This window comes from Sus scrofa, chromosome 1, assembly GCF_054392235.1.
Source record: "Sus scrofa isolate SSC_HxYL_T2T_F1_AM1 chromosome 1, Sscrofa_HxYL_maternal_Yorkshire_Landrace_v2.0, whole genome shotgun sequence".
NCBI lineage: Eukaryota > Metazoa > Chordata > Mammalia > Artiodactyla > Suidae > Sus > Sus scrofa.
Genome location: NC_139383.1, coordinates 5,227,905 through 5,243,019, shown reverse-complemented (window position 1 = coordinate 5,243,019; position 15,115 = coordinate 5,227,905). Strand labels below are relative to the sequence as shown.

The 15,115-nt window shown below is 37.5% G+C and overlaps 1 protein-coding gene across 2 annotated transcripts in view; it reads left to right on the top strand.

Moving 5' to 3' along the window:
• The window catches only part of PACRG (parkin coregulated), a 500,701-nt gene that overhangs the window by 251,710 nt on the left and 233,876 nt on the right, over nt 1-15,115 (top strand). For both annotated transcript variants that reach the window (XM_021071855.2, XM_085022303.1), the window contains exon 3: nt 6,995-7,166. In XM_021071855.2, coding sequence (XP_020927514.1) covers nt 6,995-7,166 — 172 coding nt within the window. The remainder of the gene's footprint in view (nt 1-6,994; nt 7,167-15,115) is intronic.

Genomic DNA, 15,115 nt, shown 5'->3' with positions numbered 1-15,115 from the left:
CTGCCTACTTTTAATTCTTTTCCTTGACTTTGGAGTTTTATAGTTTTTCTGTTAAAGAAGTGTCTAGAAACACATTTTCAATCTCAAGATTCACAGTTTTCTTCAATTTTGAAAGAGTCACGATTATTTCTCTAAAGACTCCTTTCTCCGCTCTGACTTCTCTGTTTTAACTGGTGGGTTGAGCTTGGGAACATCTCAGGTTGGGACTTCCCTGCCGTCTTTTCCACAGCCTTACCTCCCCGGACGGACGGACTCTGTGTTGACTCCTCAGTCCTGTGAGCCAGACCCCTGCTCTCTTTTGGTCTATTTTCTGGAAGTATTATCTAGGTTTTTTTTTTTTTTTTTTTAAAGACATACTCTTCTATGTTTTACGCATCTTTCAAATGTTTCTTTTCAGAGTTTATTCTGTTATGGCCAGCTGCTAGTTCTAGAGCCCATTCTCACACTTACTGGTTTAGTGGGTCTTCCTCATGGTGACTCCATCACCATAATGAATGCTGAATTTTAGTTGGGAGTTTCATTTTCTGTGGCAGTCCCACATACCTGGATTATGTAAGTGTTAACATTTTCAGGTTTGCTTTTATCTGGCCACAGAAATTTCCTTTCTGTGGTCCAAAAACATTTTTTTTTATTAATTCCTTGACTTCAGATTTCCCTTGGGTTTCTATTTCTTAGAGGAAGTTTTCTCCATCAACAGCTTTGTCACATATCGAGTTTCTTTGTAGTTCCATAAACTGGTGGTAAGAAAGGTCCTCTTTTCACAGGCAAAACAGCTCTTCAAGGGTCCTAGGGGTTTCAGCTTAACCCCCTTCTCTTGTCAGATACCCCGTTTTCCTGAACTCTTGAGACATTGAAAGCTCATTCCCAGTGTTGGAATTCAGTCTCTGTCTGATGCAACCCAGGGTCATGGGCATCATTTCTGTCACTCTGTTTTTTTGGGATTTTTTTTGTTTTGTTTTTTCTGTAGCATCTGAGGATTTCTTGACTTAACTTTTACTTTAACACATTTTGGTATTTTTTTAAACTTTTAAGGATATACATCATCCTTATCTGCTATCCTGTATGAAATCTCTCTCTCTCTCTCTCTCTCTCTCTTTTTTTTTTTTTTTTTTTTGTATTTTTAGGGCTGCACCTGCAGCATATGGAGGTTCCCAGGCTAGGGGTCAAATTGGAGCTGTAGCTGCTGGCCTACAACGCAGCCACAGCCACAACAACCTGGGATCCGAGCTGCATCTGCAGCCTACACCACAGCTCACCACAATGCCAGATCCTTAATCCACTGTCAATACCAGGAATCAAACTTGCGTCCTCATGGATACTAGTCAGATTAGTTTCTGCTGAGCCATGAAGGGAACTACCCTGAAATCTCCTTTTTGCTGCTAAAGAGTATTTTGCATGTTAAAAGTCTTACTTTTTGCATCGTGTACTTTTATAGGATTTTAGTTATATATTCAGTATTGTTGAGAAAATGTAAAATGACATAAATTATTTTCAGTTATTCATTACAAATGCATCCACCCACATTTGAAAAAGAGACGTATATCCACATTTGAAATACGTTATATATCATCTGCAGATAGTGCATATACAATTTGTAAAACATCTTGCAATTACTCAACAGCTGCCTTAAGTATTCAAAACAATGAGTTAACATTTTATTTTAGAAACATAGTAAGTCTAAATGAGGTCATAATATATTAATATGTAAGTATACTTTTTCAGATTTTCATGATTCTAAGCGAGATCTTTGGTTATAAGACTCATAATAACAGATATTGTTAATGATGTTTCATTTGCTAATTGAAGCAAGGATATGAAAAATGCAAGAGTAAGTTTTCTGACTTGAGGGTTTTTTTTTTAAGAAAATCATAACCTCACTGTATTTCTGGCCTTTTAGTGCAGGGTTGAAAAGGCATATTTGATAGGACACATCAAGTTAGAGTTGTATTGCTTTTGGCTGGAGGTCGCCGTAATATGTAGAGATCAACCTGTAGGTACTATGTGACTCTTCAAAAAGCTATAAAACATAAATTTAAAAGGAAGATTCTCTGCATAAAAATACTTGATGTTTCTGGAGTTAATACCCAAGCAATCATCCATCAGTATATTACTGTGAAATTTTATCTATCTAATATGTTTAAAACAGCCTTATCCTTTGTCTCACTTCAAACAATTTTCTTTTAATTCTGGAATCCTTGCATAAACTTTGAAGAAAGATTCCCAAATTTTATAAAGTTTGAAAACTACTATCTTTACAGTAATAGCAAAGAAATATAAAGTTTAATATTTGTTATTAAAAAGTTATATTAAGAGAAAAATAGTTTACATAACCGAAAAAGGTTTTGCTAAATAAACAAACTGATCTCTTACAAGTTTAAATGAATAAAGGAAGCCAGCAATTTAGAAGGCCTCTAAGGAGTAGTAGTCACTATGTGACAGATACACTCACAAAGATAAATAAGGGATCTTCTCATTTATCTCTGGTTTAAATTTTGGTTTTAATCTTGAGTTATTCTAAACATCTAGATATTTTAGATATTTTAGAAAGATGGTCTTGTATTATTATTATTCCAATATATTCATTATAGACACTCATTAATTGTTTGTTTTTGATGATACAATGAAAAACAGAAACTTTTCCTTCTAAAGTTTTAAACAGAATAACAAAATAAGCCCTAAATAATTTCTAGTGAAATGAGGATAAATAAAAGCACCAAGAAGCCCATCCTGATTATCAAAATACAGAATTCCTGAAATGTAAATAATCACTGCCATCCTCATAGAGAAACATGGCATTTTATTTGTAGGACACATAAGTTTATAGAAACATACGTACTTCCTCATGCTACAGGGTCCTGTTCAACACCGCACCTCTGTGTGCTCTGCCATCGTCTCCAGCCTCAGCTCTAGATGTGGCCATTCATCATCTGGCCATTGTTCCTTAGCTGAGTATGCATCTCACAGAGTTAGCACAGAGGATAGATTCAAAAGGTCAGAATTAAAATTCAAACACATGCTTATTGAGTATTCACCTATTATGTGCCAGACACCCTTCTAGGCAATGACAAGCTCCCTGAACAACAGAACTTAAGAAATGGCAATGAATAAATGATAAGGGCCACAAAGAAAATCAAACAGGGCAGTAGGCAATGGTAAGAGGGCCTCGCTGAGCTGAAATCTCCATGAAAGGAGTTGCCAGCAACCAAGAGGTCTGGAGAGAAGGGGAGGAGCACATTCAAAGAAAGTCTCCAGGGAGGAACGAGTGAGGCCTGGGGAACAAAAGGCACTGGTGTCTCTGGGAAGCGTGCTGCAGGAGGACGGTGTGCAGCCAAGGGAGCAACAGAGCAGGGAGGCCCTGGTGGGACATTAGTCAGGAGCCACCGCAGGCCAGGACCCAAACGTATGGAGAATGGCAATAGGGGCAAAACAGAAACAGGGAGATTGTTAGGAGGCTGTTGCAGTAATCCAGGCGGGGAAAGCTGGTGACTTAGACGAAGCTGGCAGAAAGCAAAATAGGGGAACAGTGAATGAAATAAGGCTTTGTTTGGAGACAGAATCCATCAAATTGTCGATGGATTGGATACAGAATTCGAAAGAAGGAAGTCAAGGCTGAACCCCAGTGATGAGGGTGTGTTATCAGGAGGCCCAAGGAAGACAGCTTCACAAGGTCAACTGTATCGGTGTCATGCTAATGAGCCGAAAAGGGCCTGGAGGACTAGACACTGAATGAAGGGCACTGGGAACCTGGGTAAAAGCAGCCTCAGTGAGCTGAGAGAGAAATGGTTGAAGAAAGAATGGGAGTGAGGAAGGATAGGTACCTTTATTGTGGAGAACAATGTGAAAATGGTGTTGGTGGCCAGAAGGAGCTCTTCAGATAAAAAGAAAAATATATTAAGCCAGGGATATCATTAAAAACAAAACAAATACACACAAAAGTTCCTGATTATAAATGGAATGTGAGCGTTTTCCCTAAGGCCTATGCCAAATTCATCAACTGAAGCAATATTATAATAATAAAGAAGAAATTTTAGAAGATATACCAACAGAACAGAAAGTTATGTACAAAAAAAATTACCCTGTTGCAAGGAGAGAAATACCTGTAGTGTTTAAAGAAGTTTTGACCTCAAAATGGAATAAGTTTTTATTCCATTATTAAGACCATAGATCTTCAGTGAAATATACATGCCAAACAATTGATAAACAGGTCAAGAGAAGGGCTTACAAGAAGAGAATTTCTGGTAGGAAAGAACTGCTGTGTCAGTGAGCTAGAAGAAGTTAAAGGCAGAGATAACTTTTTCTTTCTCAATCTCTCACTCAATCTTTCATTCAATTTTGCTATCTTTCCAACGCTCTCTCTTTTTTCTCTTCCTTTATCCTTTCTCCCATGGCTTTTCTTTCTTTTTCAAAACTTTTGAAACAAAGGATCATGTGTATGCTCAATATTTGTTGTTTGAAGACATGTTACAAAATAGGAGAGGAACAAACAAGCCTAACTATAAGCTACTTGGAAAAGATATGTAATGTCAAAAGAAGGAAGAAAGTAAAAGATAGTAAGAGAAAAGAAAAATATGTAGTAGACAAACCGGTGGTAGCAATATTAGATTAGACGGAGACAAACTGCATTAGTAATGAAATGAGGATAGAGGGGCCCATTTACTAGATTACAATAATGCTGAAACCTGACATGTCTAACAGCAAGGGAGTAATACCACTTCCTGCAGCCAGACTGCCTGAGTTCGGATCCTAGCTCTGGCACTAACGAGCTGTGAATCTTAGGCAAGTTATTCAACTTCTCTGTGCCTCAGTTTCCTCATATTAAAAACTGGAATGCCATTAACACCTACCTCATAGAGCTCTTATGAGGATTAAGTGAATTAATACACCTAAGTATTTATAATTGTGTCTGGTATCCAAACGTGGCATTTTTATCATTGCTGTTGTTGGACTTGTTGCCCCAAACCATACCAAAAAAATCTACAAAATTACAAGGAAAAATTAGTATGTAAGTAATCATGGTAGGAGATTTTTTTAACTTACTTCTCTAAGATAAATCTGTTTTAAAATATTTGAGAACGCTGTGAGATAACTGAAATAAAATATTTAAATAGGCTGTTTTACCTTTTAATCATTATGCACAAAATTAATATAGAACAATCCACATGACAAAACTACAAAATTGAAAGGAAAATGGAAATGAAAAATGACATTCCAAAACCAAAAAATAGGATGATAGATATTAACTAGACATAACTATAACTGTGAATGACTTATTGTATAAAATTCAAAGTCTTAGACCATATTAAAGTACAAAATTTAATGATTTGCTGTTTATGAGAGACACAAGTAAAATTGTAACAATGGGTTAAAAAAGAGAATTAGCAAAATATCAAAACTATGAGTCAAAATATAGTACAGTTGACATTTTTATTATAAAGTTACAAGGTAAAATTATAGATCAGAACATTTTGGAGCTAAATGATGTAACTATAATTTTTTTAATTGCACAAACTAATTTCTAAAATGTTTTCAAATACATGAAAACCCTTGAGAAAGTTGGTATTAAATATATATTCCATAAACTTTTACCGTGAATAAAGCAAATTTTACAAATGTTCAGGAATATAAAATAAAGCTGTTATCTGTATATACCTCCATTAGGGATTCATTTTACCAAGCTCTACTTCCAAGAGGGCATCTAAGAATTGAGTCGTGATTGCTTACTTCCTTAGTTAGCTGTGTGGTCCATGAGCAGTCTGGAGGACATTTGATTCACCTAGACTCATAGTAAGCACTCAGAAATGTGGTGGGCTTTTTATCAGTTACTCACACCCAGGGGCAGGCAGGCATGTGTCTAAAAAACTCCGGAATGCTGGGAGTATGAAAACCTCCCAGTACAAAGGGGTTTCTCCAAGGTTTTATGGGCTCCTTATTTAATTTTAAGGTGATAACTGGAATCTGGGTGCATGCGCAAGGACTGGAAAACCAGGCAAGTTTGCACCTCTTACTGGGAATGCTCCATCCTTTGCTCTGTGTAGGTGTGTCATGTCCACAGTCTGAGTCTGTTGTCTTCTTCCCATCCATGATATCTCCATCACTTCTGTCACCTTGAAGGTAGTAAGTCAGGTCAGGGATACTCTAGATAGCAGAGGACCCAGGTTAGAACAAATCTACATGTGAACAGCTCCCAAACTACCATCTCTTTTTTCTGTTCTAGAATTTTTTTCCCATTCTTTTGGGTGCTTGATACCATTGCAAAGGTCTGGACAAAAGGTCATGCAGGCATTATTGAGGCTGAAGGATATAGACGTGGAAAAGTGATATTTCTCTGCCCCCCAGAAAAGACAGAGGAGAGATTCAGGATATTTTATTTTTGAGGGGTCAATGGTCTGTTTAGGTTCAGCCCGCTGTGTGTCTTGCCCACTCTGTCTTGATGGCACTAGCATCCTGCTTGACTTCCAGGCTCCAGAGGACATCCACAGAATCATATTTTACCCCTCACTCTCGTATTTGCCGGGTCCAAAAGAGACGTATCTCACAAGAATATATTAATGTGAAATCTCTATTAGATTTTTGTTAGAAATTCAGACGCTAATCTCTTGTCAACATTTTTCACATCTTATTCATATATATATCTTTTCAGCATACAAACTGTGGACTTCTTGAAGCTTTTTTTAGTATTGCATTTAGCATTCCCATTGTGCCAAATGGTTAAAAAAAAAAAAAAAAACCTAAGAACCCCAAAACAAAGTGCTCCCAATATAGATTATTTGTGATTTTTAATCGGTTAAGCTTTTAAAGGTCAATGATTTTAAACACATTGCTACTAGATCAAAAATGTGACAACACACTTGAGGTCGTTAGACGAGTTGGTTAATAAAATCTTCCTGAAGTTCTGAAGAACTTGCTTCTCCTAAGTTGGTGACAGCTTCGCAGCTGGCCCAGCCATGCTTTGCCTCATTTTTGTTTTCACATGGCATCTTTTCTCTCCTTTCAGGTAGAAATTGAAAAGCTGGATTACCATCATTATCTGCCTCTGTTTTTTGACGGGCTCTGTGAAATGACATTTCCCTATGAATTTTTTGCTCGGCAAGGAATCCACGACATGCTGGAACACGGGGGGAACAAGATTCTTCCTGTCATTCCACAGCTCATTATCCCGATAAAAAGTAAGTGAACAGGTGAAAAAGCATCACTCAGTTTATATGGTGCCACTTTTTGACAACCTGCTAATTAAGCAATAAAACACAACAGACTGGAGCTATCCCCAGGTTTTGCAGGAATTTTCACAAATTGGCTTATGGGACCAGGCATCCCAAATCTCCTAATATATCCCATCATCAGTATAGCATTGTGGCTTAGCAACACAAATAAACTAAATTGCATGGGCTTTACACTAACTTAAAACACTCACAGTGAAGACACAAACATTAACATTAATTTGTGCATTCAGAAGTATATAGTATACAATATAAGCACAATTGTTTAGTATCTTTTAGGTAGTACAATTCATAATATTAAGAAAAATCTGGAATGGAGAAAAGATTAATGTTATTAAATATTTGAATTTTTTTATCTATAGTAGGTTATCTGGGAGGCCTCTTGAGTAACCCTGTCACTGGCTTTATCTATTTGTCTATTGAATGAGATTGTGCTTCCTTTCTGTGGCCGATTTATTCTGACCTGAGTCCCTACAGACTAGCTGGCTGAAAGCACCCCTTTAAATGTGTTTCTGAGATTTTCATTGTCCAGTAAGACGGCCTCTCGTGACTCCCAAACAAGACCCTTAGTTTCTTCCAGTCTAGTCTCCTCACCTTGCTGCCATCCTGCTGATGGCCATTGTAATAGGGCCACCTCACAGGTGCAGGACTCCAGGAGGAATACTGTCCTTCCCTAAGTCCAAATGGCCACTCCTGGCCCCCTCATCACCCACCCGCACGTGCCTAGATGCCACCTGCACCACAGCTGCTCTCCTGTCCTACTGCTCTTACTGCTGCTTCAGCTTCTGTCGCTGCTGATGATTGAAAGCAGGGCTTGGTGCCTTTGAGCAGCTCATAAGCAGGAGAAATTCCACTCTTTCCAGCCAGCATTGCCCCAGGTGCTTCACCCACTGGATATGGTCCTGGCTGATCCACAGCTTCAGAGGGATGAGCAGGATGGACTCCCACCTCCAGGATGGACTCCCACCTCCAGGATGGACTCCCACCCACGGTGATTGACAGGATGCCTGCCTAGTTTCCTAGCTATGGGGGAACCCCACCCTCACTGTCTCAGGGGCAGTCTTGCCATGTGGTCTGACCAAAACAAGAACGAAATATTTCAGTGTTGTGTCCTTTCCCACAGTCTGGATTACTTAATCTTATCCGTGGTCACTATTTTACTGATTTGAGTTAAATGTCACTAGAATTCGATTTTGGCAGTTCTTCCATCACAGTCTAAACTGAGTCAGCTCTAAAACTTGCTCTCACGTCTTTGAGATTCCTCTAAAAGATCTGTAACTGACCACTCCCCATTGCCACCAAGACACAGAAAGTGAAACCAAGCAAGAGGTCAGTGCTCCCTGCTGTGAAAAGCAGTATGGTAAGAAAAAAGACTCAAAAGGGACTTTATTAAAAGTAGTTTTCCTTTCCCCTTATGCATCAATGAGTGAAGGGCTGATCTTTAAAGGCTTTCAGGAAGGATGTATGATACTGAGCTATATTAAAATCTTTTCCAAATGTGATTTATTATTTCTAACAAGTCATGATTTTTTAATATGTGAAATTCTAATAGAAATGCTGCATTTTCTAAATATGATGCACAAGTTTTATTGATATACAAAAAAGGCCCAGAACATTCTCCCCAAGAACTATGTTGAGAGTATGTTATCCTTTTCTCCTGAACTCATCGGAATAGCTGCACCCGAAGTATCTGTTTTTTTCTTTATAATAAACTGTTTGCATTGGGTCCCTGCCGTCTCAGGAGTCTTTCCCCAACAGCCCTGTTGAAAACACTGAAAGGAAGAAAGAGAGTTACTAAATAATATTTTGATTATGCCATTTACAATGGAAACATTCCAAAATAGAGTATTGTAGGCCGAGGTGAATTAATTTTCAATTTTATTCGATTAAAGTATTTTGAAGATACTTAAATGAGTTGAGAGAAGTGATGTGTTCTGAGGACACTCGCTAGAGGTCGTTTGCTGATGAGTGAAGCAAGACATGAAGAGCTCAGCAAACGTGATTTGTCAGAGAATAGTAACTGTGTATGGGCTTGTCCATTTAAGTTTCCAGAAGCAACGACCTTGTTTGCCTTCCTGGACTTCTGCTATTATGCGTTGATCCTGAATCTAACTCAGCTTGCTTCTTCTCAATCTGTCTGTGTCACTCAAAGCCAGACGTTTCTCAAGAAGAGTGACTGACTACACGAGGTCATGCACGGTTCCAGCAGAGTGTGAAGAGCATTATGTGCATAAACTACATTGTTTAGGTGGAATTCTGGAATGAAGCTAATTTACCCAGAAGCAGGCTGCTGCACCTGATCGGCATAACATATAATAGACATGTGTACCTTAATTTTCAAACCGTACTATTAGTAAAATTTTGACTCATTCTAGGGGCAAAAATTAACCTCATCATCACCAGCTAGCAGTTCTTTAACAGCTTTGCTTGAATTCTAACTACTTCTATGACGGCAAAACAAAATATAAAAACTCCCTGTGAAGCTGCGAGCAGAATTACCTGCCTTTCTGTTTCTGGAATCGGAGGTTGATTTCAGCTAATTAAAAGGCTGAAAATACTGGAATGAGAAATAGACACATTCGGTGGCTCTGGAGTTTCTAATATAAAAAGAGATGAGAAGACACTTTTCCTTCTCCTTCTCTCCCTGGCTCAAGACCCCAGTGGGGCCACTGAGTACTGACAGGAGCAGCACAGGTTTGACGCCTCGCTCCGTTTATGTTGCTTTTGTGGCATCTCTGCAGGTGCTCGTCCTTTCTCCCCACTTGCTAGTTTCTACCTTCTGGAGTTCCTCGGGATTGGAGACTACAAAATCCCAGTATAAAATAGTCAGGGTTGGCAATGACGCATTGGTTGCTGAGAACAACAGCAAAAGACTGTAGGCGAGGATGAGATGAGAGGGAACCTCTGAGCAAACCAAACTATTGAGTTGTAGATTTCCACTCACTCCAGCCAGCGAGGGGAACATAAATCCATCAAAATCCAGCAGAGCCATTCCAGGAAGGAGTCTCTGGAAGCTTTGCCTAGTTAATGCAGAAAGGGATTCCAATAGCGGCAGAGAGGACAGGAGGTGCCATGAGCAACCTGCACACTGGGCTTAGAACTCTCTCTGCTCAATAAAAGCAAGAACAGTAGCAATAGCACAACCACATGGGACCATTCAAAAAAAGTTGCTACACACGGGAAAAGAAATATTTTGAACAACCAGAAGAAAACAATGCCTCAACAACATTCTGCATAGGACCCAGAAGAAACTTGTAGAAATGTGTTTGACATCTTCAGGGTTCAGAAAGATAAAGCCTCTATGAAACAGAAGCAGAAATTCACAAGAAGAGACCAGACTCATATGAAAGTAAGCCAATGCTAAGTGAGAAAAGGGAAGCTAAAAAAAATGCCAGAGCAGGATGAACATCGCCACAGAAGCACAGAGAATAATCAACAACTGCACAATGCAGAATTATAAATGTAGACCATCACCTTAAGAATCCCCCTCAGAAAAGACAAAGATAAAAAATAAGAGGAGAAAGGAGTATAAAACTGAGAACACAGGACACAAGCAGGATCTAGAAGTTTCAGGGGTTCCCAAGAGGAATCATCAAAACAACAGGAATATGATAATGACACCAGAGATTGAAACAAATTTTCTGAGATGAAAAATATCCCTTATTTTGCAGGTAGAAAAGGCTCATTATAAGGAAAAACATCTGGACAGGGGAAAAAGGATATATACCAAGAAATAAAAATAACTGAGCCTAGGATTTTTGTTAGAATAAATTGCAGACAGAAATGAGAATAGGAGAAAAAACACCCTACGTGCATTTCAACCCAGTCATATGAATAAAAGGATGTAATAAACTGAATGAAAATTAGTTTAAAGAAGAAGGAGCAAGAGAAGAAAAAACTCATGGATTCAGTGTCATACCCGCCTACCCCTCATGTAAAAGCTCATTGTGAGCGTGCTCCGACTCTCAGAGAAAAAAAACAAAAGTTAAGAACCCAAAGATGAAGATCTTATAGTGTGAAAAGCGGTTAGCATTAAGAGCCACTAAATCAAGAGTTAAGTTTAAATGGTTGGTGGAAAAGAGCTTCAAAACTGCATGAAATGTCAAATAATCATTTTGCAGTAATATGGCAAAAAATCCAGGGAAATTGGGTATAAACCTTCAAAGTCAGTGGAAAAGATAAAAGTGTTTAAAACAGAGTCTGTGTATTAAAAGGACGAAATTGAATAGACAGCAAGGACATACTAAGAGCCGAAAGCACAAAATAAGGTGAAAATGTGAAAGCAAATATATCAGCTATGAAAATTAACTTTCAAATCAGTTTGTGAGAAACAAACTCTGAATATAAACTCTCCATATATGTAAAACAATAATACTTAAACATTTAAAAATAAAAGCTATAATGGGGAAAATGAAGGAAAAAAAAGAAGGCAGGAGTAGTTATCAATTTTAGAAAAGTAGAATTTACTGTAAGGAAGTTTCAAGTATATACAGAAGATCAATTTATATTGATAAAATTTTTCGCAATAAATTGTCATGACCCTTTGTTCTGTGCAAACTGTGACATCATGTATTAGAACAAGAGTCAACTGCTATATATGTATATATGTGTGTATATATATATATTTTTACCTCTGGAAGAAAAGTAAACCTCTGGATTGAGAGACAATAAGATGCTGGTCCTCCCTCTATGACCTGTCCCTGGGCTCTAAATTTTGCATATATGGAGTTACCTGGTGGCCTAGCAGTTAAGGATCCAGCATTGTCACTGTTGTGGCACAGGTTTGATCCCTGGCCCAGAAACTTCCATATGCTGCAGGTATGGCCAAAAAATAAAATAAAATAAAATAAAATAAAATAAAATAAAATAAAATAAAATAAAATAAAATAAAATAAAATAAAATAAAATAAAATAAAATAAAATAAAATAAATAAAATAAAATAAAACCTATGTATGATCTTAACCAACCCAAGGGGACAGCCTGATGTCTAAAGAGCCTCTTCCCAAACATCACTGTACACACGAATCATCTCTAGACCCCAATAAAATGTAGGTTCCACTCCAATGGATGTGAAGTGGACCTGAGATGCTACATTTTTTCTAACACAAGGCTGAAAAGGCCACGATTATGTTGGGACTCCCCAGCCCCTCCCACAAGATCCTGAGCATGAGAGCAAGGTGGGAAATGAGCTGATGGAAAAATAATTGAATGATCATTTCTCTTATATGTGCTAAACCCAGAAACACTGCTTCATTCATGATGTGACTAATTAGAGAAATGTAAGATTATGTTTTTACCCCTTAAAAGTAACCATTAATAGATTAAAGTAGGTGGTATATCAGATGAAGTACTGGGGAAAGAAAAATGAGACACTGTCAATAAGGCAAGACCTTAAAAAATAAAACTAGAGTGAAAATTTTGTAAAAAAAAATACACAAAACAATGACGAAAGCAGAACAAAATAATCTGTACTGATCACAAATAAATGGGAGAAATAATAACTGATCACAAGCACAAAAAAAGTCTTGGTTTGGAAACTCCTTTGAGAGATTATTCCCACTGTGTGATTGTTCTCAGCAGATGGCTGTGGTGGGGGCTGACAGACACCAAGTAATGATAGGTATTCAGCTCTTTTCCCCTAACTTGCCTTCTTTCCCTCTCCATCCTTTCAAATTTGGATAAATCAATAATCAATTGCTACACTAGTGCGATGGCATAAATACCATTCACTACAAATCACACAATTATTATGATGACATTTCTTTCTTAGACAACTTATTTTTCCTAGCATTGATAATTGCCTCTCATTTTGTTTGCTTGATTTGTATATACTTACTGGGTATTTTTTTTTTCAAATATTTCAAGATCCAGCAAATGAATATTATTTTCCAGGTGTTCAGAACATCAAACAAGCCATCAATTTTCTTTCTTTTCCTAGAGGTGTTTGTCCTTGCTCCCTCCCTCTTTCTGCTACTTCTTACTCCTCTTTCATGTTTGACCTCTTTTTCCTTAGCTGTTTGCCCTATTTTCCTCCTCGTTTTTACAGTGCACATCTTCCGTTAATTTCTTGTAAATACATGAAAGGTATATTTTTCAGTCCTTGCTTATCTGAAAAATTTTCCATCACACCTGATTAGCTTGGCTACATTGAAAACAATTTTCATCCAAAATTTTGAGGTCATGTCTCTACTGCCTCTCAGGTTCTTAGGTTGCTTTGAAAATCTTGATGCCATTTGAGTTTCTAACCATTTGCTTGTGGCTTGCTTCCCTCAGTCTCTGAAAGCTTTCTGGTTCTCTTTATCTCTGGTGATATGAAATTTCATGTTGATATGCTTTGATGTGGCTGTGTTTTCATTCATTGTCCTAGGAAATTTCAATTTAGAGTCATTTGTCTTACAGCACTAGAAACTTTTCATGTATTAGTCCTTTGATAATGTTCTTCCTGTTTTCTCTTACTTCTCAGTCTATAGTTCTTGCTATTTGCACCTAGTGGACTGATCCTCTAGTTTCTTTATCCTTTTGCTTGTATTATCCAACTGTGTCTTAATTCTACTTCCTAGGAAATTTCCTTCACTTTATCTTCCAAAAATGTGATTGAATATTTCATTAATTATCATAATTTTCCTTTATCCTCATTGTTTTTTTAAATAGCACTTTGTTCTCTTGCCCCCCCCCCGTTTTTTTGTTTTGTTTTGTTTTGTTTTTTTGTTTGTTTGTTTTTTTTGGCTTTTTTTAGTGCTGCATTTATGGCACATGGAGTTTTCCAGGCTAGGAGTCAAATTGGAACTACCACTGCCAGCCATATCCACAACCACAGCAATGCCGGATTCTAGCTGTGTCTTCAACCTACACCACAGGTCACGGCAACGCCAGATTCCCCAGCCCACTGAGAGAGGCCAGAGATCAACCTGCATCGTCATGGATACTAGTTGGATTCATTTCCACTGTGCCACAACAGAAACTCCCTGTTCTCTTCCTTTATGAATACATTATGCTCATTCTCTTACCTCTCCATAAATATTTCCTATAGGTTTTTAGGATTGGTGTTTATGTATTTTTTTGCTTCCTGACTCATTATGTCCTTCCTTCACTCATTCAGTAACTCTGACTCCTGCATATAGGTCAACAGGATAATGCACTAATTGTGAGCATAGACTATGGAATCAGACTGTTCAGTCTCTAATCCTGGCTGCACTGTCTGGTTGCCACATGACCCAAGGCAAGTTGCTTTACTCCATGTGACACTGTTGCCTGACCTATTAAAATGGGGATAATATTATGCATTTATAATTTCTCTTTTATTGTCAGCCAGTGTTTTCTGTATTTTGTTCTGTGTCATTTTTTAAAAGTTTCACCTTATTTCTATTCAACTTTATAATTTTTTTACTTTTTATTGAAGTATAGTTGATTTGCAATTGTATATTATTTTCAGGTGTACAGCATAGTTATTCAATATTGTGTAGATTATACTCCATTTCAAGTTACTATAAAATAGTACCTGGGTTATACAATATAGTCTTATAACTTATTTATTTTGTACAAGGTAGTTTGTCCCTCTTAATCCAATTCCCCTGTCTTGCCCCTCCTTTTTTTCTCTCCCCATTGGGAACCATTAATTTGTTCTCTGTATCTGCAAGTCTCTTTCTGTTTCATTATATTCATTCTTTTATTTTTTATATCCCACATATAAGTGATAACATACAACATTTGTCTTTCTCTATCTGACTTATTTCATTAAGCATAATACCCTCTAGGTCCATTCATGTTGCTGCAAATGGCAGAATTTCATTCCTTTTATGGCTGAGTAATATCACATTGTATGTATGTGTTTGCCATATCTTCTATAATGCAGTTAGTTTATCTGTTTTCCTTAAGTTTTTATTTGTTCTGCTTTTGT